The sequence below is a fragment of the Rattus norvegicus genome, chromosome 1, assembly GCF_036323735.1.
Source record: "Rattus norvegicus strain BN/NHsdMcwi chromosome 1, GRCr8, whole genome shotgun sequence".
In the NCBI taxonomy this organism is placed as follows: domain Eukaryota; kingdom Metazoa; phylum Chordata; class Mammalia; order Rodentia; family Muridae; genus Rattus; species Rattus norvegicus.
In genome coordinates this window covers 175,958,778-175,965,947 of record NC_086019.1, presented here as the reverse complement: position 1 = coordinate 175,965,947, position 7,170 = coordinate 175,958,778, and the positions used below count along the sequence as shown (strand labels likewise).

The 7,170-nt window shown below is 46.8% G+C and overlaps 1 protein-coding gene across 14 annotated transcripts in view; it reads right to left on the bottom strand.

Annotated features, from left to right (window-relative positions):
• Positions 1-790: 790 nt before the first annotated feature.
• The window catches only part of Mical2 (microtubule associated monooxygenase, calponin and LIM domain containing 2), a 184,717-nt gene continuing 178,337 nt past the window's right edge, over positions 791-7,170 (bottom strand). For all 14 annotated transcript variants that reach the window (XM_063269404.1, XM_063269413.1, XM_063269416.1 and 11 more), the window contains 2 exons: positions 3,822-3,895; positions 791-1,088 (listed from right to left, as the gene is read on the bottom strand). In XM_063269404.1, coding sequence (XP_063125474.1) covers positions 904-1,088; positions 3,822-3,895 — 259 coding nt within the window. In that variant the 3' untranslated portion in view covers positions 791-903. The remainder of the gene's footprint in view (positions 1,089-3,821; positions 3,896-7,170) is intronic.

Sequence of the window (7,170 nt, the reverse complement as noted above, 5' to 3'; positions counted from 1 at the left end):
CACCAACCTCCTCACTCAAAAAAGCACTTCAAACCCATTCATTCCCTGAAAGCACTTATTATGGTTCAGGGTAGGAAGCAGAGCACTCTGGGAACAACAGGCTTCTTGAAGCAGCAGATTTGGTGAAAACCAAGAACCCTGCTGGCATGAATTTAAAGTTTTATTTCCTTTCTTTCTTTTTCAAAAAAAGAATTAAATTAAGGCTCAAATGTTTTTGTTCAACCCTCGTTGCTTATGTATATTATATTAAGGCTTATAAATATACCTGGTAAATTAAATTCACCCTGGATTGAATTAACACCTGCTATATGAGTTATTGGCTTTATTTAATCAGTAATCTCAGGGTTTCTCTGCTTTCTCTGGAAACACAATTTAAATATTAAGCTAATCTTTAAACTGCCGCTGCTGTGCCCTGACATTTGGAAGCTGGTCAGCCATGCAAAAAAGACAAATATGGTAGTATTAATGAAAAGGCATTTCTTAAAAGTCTTAAAACATGTAACTCAATGAACAAAGAAAACGATTTTCCGGGGAGAAGACAATGCTCGTGTCTGCCTAGAACACCTCCACTATCAGGACTGACTCTCAGGGACTGGCAAGTTTGAGGGCCTTCTCATGGCTCCATTATAGTCTTTGGGGAAAAAAATTGGGGATCTACAACAGGTCTAAGGCATAAAAGGGATGTTTGCTTTTTGAAACAGGGTCTCTTTGTATAACCAAGACTATCCTGGAACTCACAGCATTCCTCCTGCCTCAGTTTTTCTCAGATGTGAACCACCATATGCTCATATGAGAGGCGTTATTATTATCTTTATTATTTCTTAAGTAGTGGGGTCTAAATTCAGTGCTTGGGTGGGAACTCGTTGTGTTCTTGGCTTTCTGGCTTCAGCAGGGAAGGGCACCTCAAGTCCTGCTGAGCTGACAGCCTCTGGAGAGAACAAAGTTTTCAAAGTGTTGATCCTGGGTTCTTTCTTTGATGCGCTGTTCCTCTAGGGAATCCACAAGCTTGTTTCTTTGCTCAATCACCTGCATCATCTCCTCGAATATTTCTTGCTCCTCCTTTAGATCATTCTCATCTTTCTGGCCCTCTAAAGAAAAGAAGAAAAAAAAATCAATGCTCGGATAAGATTGGGGCCAAGGGAGTTCTTAGCGTAGGAGTTCACAATGGTTCTGGGTTTGTTGTGTCCTGTGATTACAAGGAAGTGAATCTAACACCAAGGAGCTTCTCAAAAAGTCACAGAGAAAAGTAGGTGCTTTGTGTGGGAGTCAGGTCAGATTTCACCTTGTGTGTGTGTGTGTGTGTGTGTGTGTGTGTGTGTGTATGTGTGTGTGTAGGGAGCAGGCACTTGAGAGAAAGATTAACAAGCCACACCTTGTCAAGCTTCAACCTTCCTCCCTTCCAAGGAAAAAAACTGAACAGAAGAATGTTTTTTTCCCTAAGCACATCTGAGCCACAGCGAATCAGACTGCCATCAGGGGCAGTGAGAGCAATTGCCTATGCCAACACTTCTGTCCTTTGTATATAATGATACATTGTACCTTTTGCTTTGTTTTAAACATCCCACATATGTGTGTATGTGTGCATGTGTGTGCACAATCTCCTGTAACCCAGGCTGGCCTCAAACTTGGCAGATAGCAAAGACTGGTCTTGAACTCTTGACTGTCCTGCTTCTCCCTCCAATGAACTGGGATTACAGGCATGCACTACTATGACGTGCATATGGAGGTCTAAGGACAACTTGCAGGAGTTGGCTCTCACCTTCCACCATGTTCTAAGCAAGGTCTCTCTTGTTCTTTGCTGCTGGGATTACAGCATGCACCACTATGGCTAGCTCGTATGCCTTTCCTAATAGGGCTATAAGGTGTGGCCTTGTAGGTTTTTTAGAAGTAGAAGTGGCTCAGTAGATAAAGATGCTTGCTACCAAGCCTAATGGCTTGAATTCAAGGCCCCACATAGTGGAAGGAGGGAAATGACTCCCACAAATTGTCCTCTGAATTCCATGTATGTGCTGTGACACACGTGTTCCCACCCCTCTGCGTAAATAAATAAAAATGTATTTCTTTTTAAAAAGAAAGAAATAGTCTGAGCTGGGTTTGGTGGTGCATTCCTGTAGCCTCAGTCGGGAGGCTGAGGAGGGCTGCAGTTTAAGGACAGCCTTAGCTACAGAGAGAGACTTTGAATTTGGAGGGGAGGGGCTGTAAATCACTTCCATGAGTGGGAGATGATTTTGTGGTCTCCTGTTAAATCAGAGCCCAACCTTTACCTTGAGTTCATTATTTCTGTTCACCGAGACTTGGTTTTCAAATCTTAAACTGGGAATAAAATACTTAACCCAGAATGAAGATGTCTGATATGCAATGGGCATGTCCAGAGCCTAGCACCCCAGTAAGGCTGGGGTAAGGCTGGTTTTGTGAGATCTAGAACTATCCTTGCTCCGCTAGACATGAAAGATGTCAGGGTAAGGGAGTCATTATCAGCAGGGCAGTGGGTGTGCACACCTTTAAATCCCAGCTCTCAGGGGGCAGAAGTATGTGGATCTCCAAGTTCAAGGCCAGCCTGTTCTACAGAGTGAGTTCAGGACAGCCAGGGCTGCACAGAGAAACCCTGTCTCCAAAAACCAAAATGGGGCAGGGGGAGGGAGGGAGGGAAGGATGGAGGGAGGGAGGGAGGGAGGGAAGGAGGGAGGGAGGGAGGGAGGGAGAGAGAGAGAGAGAGAGAGAGAGAGAGAGAGAGAGAGAGAGAATGAATATCATAGACCTGGCCCACAAACTCACAGGCACACCAGAGTGACTGACTGCTCTTCTGGCTGGAGTCAATGAATTCATAAAGCTCTGGTGGGACAGCTGTCTCAGACACAACTCCCCGTCACAGTCCCAGCCCATCACAGCAGGGAATACTCTTACTGCCATTTCTAGTGTCTAACAGAGCCAAGCCTGACTCCCTCTGTTACCCTCAACAACTTTTTAGTCATCCTGAACTGTGATGACTGAGCTTCCTACCGAGCTCACAAACACTCAGTGAGGAAGGGCTGGCCTGTGCCATGTGCCCACCTGCACTGCCTTCTCAATAAATGTTTGCTAACTGAAGGGTTAACTAAGTAAATGCACAGATACTGGGCTTGCTGGGCATGGTGGTGCATGCCTGGAACCCCAGCAGACGGGAGGCTGAGCTGTGTGGTTTTAATATGAGAATTTCTCTCACAGGCTCATGCAGTTCAATATTTGATCCCTACCTAGGAGCATTGCTCTGGAAGGTTTTCTGGTCTTTCGGGACGCAGGGCCTTAACGAGATGCTGGGTCACTGTCAGGAGAGGTGAGGTTTACAACTCTGCCCTGCTTCTTGTCAGATCTCTGTTTCCTTAGTCTGCTAAAAGTAGATGTGTGCTGATGTTCCTCCCACCACAGACGCAGCCACCATGCCTTCCGGCCATGATGGACTGTATCCCCTCAAACTGTGAGACAGAAGAACCTTCTTCAGGCATTTGGTCACAGCCATGAGAAAGGTAATAAATATATAGAGGCAAGAAGGCCAGCTCGGGATATGCAAGACTCAGCCTTAATAAAAATAAACTTAAGAATTAAATTGCTTTGTTCCTATCAACACATGGGATGAAGGAAATGTGACCCTCACAAGTGAGTGATGGCAACTGCTGGGCCCTCAGGGTGGACAAGGATCAGGCTGGCTTTGCGTCTACCCCTGGTTCTCAGGCTGGTGGCTGTGCAAGGTGGGATGGGTTCTTCACTCCTATCTATAGCATGACTTGCTCCCTTGTGAGGTGTGTGTGTCTTCAGCAGGGACCCCAAACGTACCCCATACTCACCATCCTTGAGCATTTTCTGTCGTAGTTTCTGCTCCAGTCTGCTCTGATGATCTTCTAGTTCTAGTTCTTGGGCCCTGTGTACAAGAGAATGTTCCAGCCATTAACAGGGGGCTGTGTGGAAACACGAATGGAGGTACCCGTCGACAGTGACCAGCACAGTCTTTTCTCCCATTAAAATTGGCATCTTTCAGTGTGTCTAAACAGAAGGTCCTGCTACCGTTGGGACCACCAGAGGTGTCCAGAAAGATGGCTGAAATGTGCTGGTTTTGAGAGATGATGAGGCAACTAGAGAGAGGTTGAAGGCCATCAAACTGTTCTTTAGGATTTGACTCTATGGGGAATAGCAGAGCACAGAATGGAGCTGAGTTCTCTTGGAAGGTCAGCTGGGGACTTGACTTTGGAGCCTGGAGATGCTCCGGTCATTTCCTGCTATGCTGATCACCAGATGCTGGCCCATGCATTGTTGGGGGGGGGGACTCCCAAGGCCACTCTGGACGTCATCAGAGAAATGAGGACCTAGATAGATGTGGTAATGTCAAGAGGTGATAGTTTGGGTCACATGATCCTCAAGACTAGGGAAAGAAAAGGGTTGAGAGGAGAAGCACCGAGTGTCCCCCAAGATCTTGACAGGCACAGCTCCCTCACAGAAACTAGATGGTGAGGGAGAAGAGGGGGCTAGGGCCACTGCTCCTGGGCCAAAATGAGGCCAAGGATCAGGAATGGCTCCCTCCATTCATCCTGTTGGGATTTTCTCTTCCCTCTTGTTGCCATTCGTTTTCTTATTTTGCTTCTTTGTTTTTGAGATAGGGCTTCATGTAGTGCAGGCTAGCCTCAGATTTGCTGTCACCAAGAATGACCTTGAACTTCTGCTCTTCCTGACAACCCCCCCCCCATACACACACCTTTATTCTAACACACAATGCTGGTACTTGTGCCATTACACCTGCAGTGCTGGGGGTTGAACCCAGGGCTTGGTGCATGCTAGGCAAGTACTCTACCAGCTAAGCTACATCTCCAGCCCTGATACCACTTTTACTTCTGTTTGGACTAAAGTTCTGCCTTATTACTGACACTGACCATCTCTGGGACCTCTGTAGGAGCTCAGAGATGATGGCAGTTCAGATGGCAGGGAGAATTCTCTGTGGGAAGCTTAGTGACATGGAGGCCACTATAGAAGCAGCCCTGTTGTTCCTGGGTGGCTCACAGCCAATGGCTGAGCATCATAGAGATGTGAGAGCTGGCATGGTTGCCAGCTCTCTGATGGGTTGTCTCCACTCTAATGTTCCTGTGCCTTGGCTGAGACCCAGTGCTACATTACTCCTCCTGCCCAAGTCTCCTTCCTCCTCCTCTGTGCTTTTTTTTTTTAAATAAAATATCAGAACTGGGGTAGGGGCCCAAGACTCTACCTCTACCCATCTCCTGTTCTTTACCCTTCACAGGTGTCATCTTCAAGGAATCCCACGGACCACTCATTCTGTTCTAACTTCGTATCCCAAGGAGTCTGACTGGACACGTCAATCTAAGACATCTCTCCTTGTTCATACAGGTCATTCTCCAACCAAACCTATCCTCCAATATGCCTCTGTCCAGTGCACATACCCTGGTTGTCCTATTGACTTCTTATGGAGGAGAAGTACTTCCCTTGGCTGGTATATTCTCTAGGGGAACTGCTGGCTCTGGCTTGCAGCCATAGCTACCCGCCTCCTCCCCAAGCCAGACTCTTGTCTCTGTCATGGAACCCTTAATGGGCTTTCTTTTTGCTATCACACCTTGTGTTCACTTCTCTGCAGCTCCCCCAATCTCCAAAGTGCTTCGATTCTAGACTTGCATCTCCATGCCTGGCTATGGCCTGTTTCTATAAAACACAGATGCATTCCTGCTATAAAGAGGAGATGTTCTTGATGATCTCTTGGGAGGATTTTATAATGCAGACCTAGCCCCAATGCAGCCTATATGGCACATATAAGGACTCTGTGGTCAGGCAGATATGGACACGCTTCTCAATTCCTCTGAGGCTTATTATATTCATCAGCTGGACAGTAGTCTAGAGGCAAATGGCCGCTACAGAGGAGCCCCTTTCCCCAGGCCTGGCTTTCCCTTCCATGTGGATGTGGAGTAGTGAGTGTAACTCTGGCCTCCTCCTCTAACCCGTCCCAACTCTCAGGATGAGGCACGTTCACCTCGCTTTTCCCTTCTCTCCCAGGATCAGCCTATCTTCAGCAAGCATGTGTTCTCGTGCTTGGGCTTTGCCTTGGACCTTGGTAAGATTTCATAGTGCTGACACCATTAATCCTTTAGGCTGCTGGTTCCTTGTGTGGTGGGAGGAGGGGCTGCCCTGTGTATCACAGGGAGAAAGCTTAACATCCTTGGCTTCTATTCCTTAGTTTATCAGTCAGAGCCTCACATGTGACAACCAAACACATCTTCCTGGTCACTGTTAAATAGCCTCTGGGGATATCACTCCCCCAATCCCCGACCCTTGAGACCAAGGTCTAGGAGAAAGCCTTTCCCCTAAGGATTAAATGGGTCCACTTCCTTCTTTCATTAGGTAAACATAACCAATTCTGAGACTTGGCTACTGCAATGGGTTGAATAGGAAAGGCATGTCCACATCCGGAGCCCTGAAAGTGGTGAATGTGATGTTTCTTAAAAGGCGGTCTTAGCCGACAAGGTTAGGGACCTCAAGATGGTCACGTTTGGATTATCTTATTGAACTGAAAGCCCAATGAGAGAAGACTTTCTAAGAGAGACATGGAAGAGACACAGGTACACAGAGAAGGCTGGGTGGAGACATAAGATGCTATAGTGACAGAGCCATCACCAAGGAATGGCCAGAGCCACAAGATGAAGAGGAAAGAAGGAGTCTCTGTGAGAGCATCTGGGAGAATGAGGCTCCCTCACCACCTTCATGTGGACTTCTCACTCCCAGACTAAGGGATGGCATTCCTATTGCTGTGACTCACATACTTGATAGTAACTAAGAAACTAGTTAGTCAGCCTGCCTAGGGTCTTATCCTCAGCCATTAATCACTATTAATAATGAATGTAATATTTGAATGGCTTGCCTACTTCTCACCTGGTTCAGAATGCAGACAGGGAAGAGTGACCATCTCTGAAGTCCCCAGATGACCTTTCAGGGGCAGAGTAAAAATGAAAACACCCAGCGTAATTCTAGAGCTTAGTGGCTTATACCTAATGCTATTTTCTCTTTCTCCAGAATGATAGTAGATATAGTGCCCGTTTTCTGGTGCAGAACTGTGTGATGAGTCACGATCTTCTTTCCGACCATCTGACTAGGTCACCAGCCCTTTCTACAAGAAGACACACAGACAGATGGAAGACAGCCAGG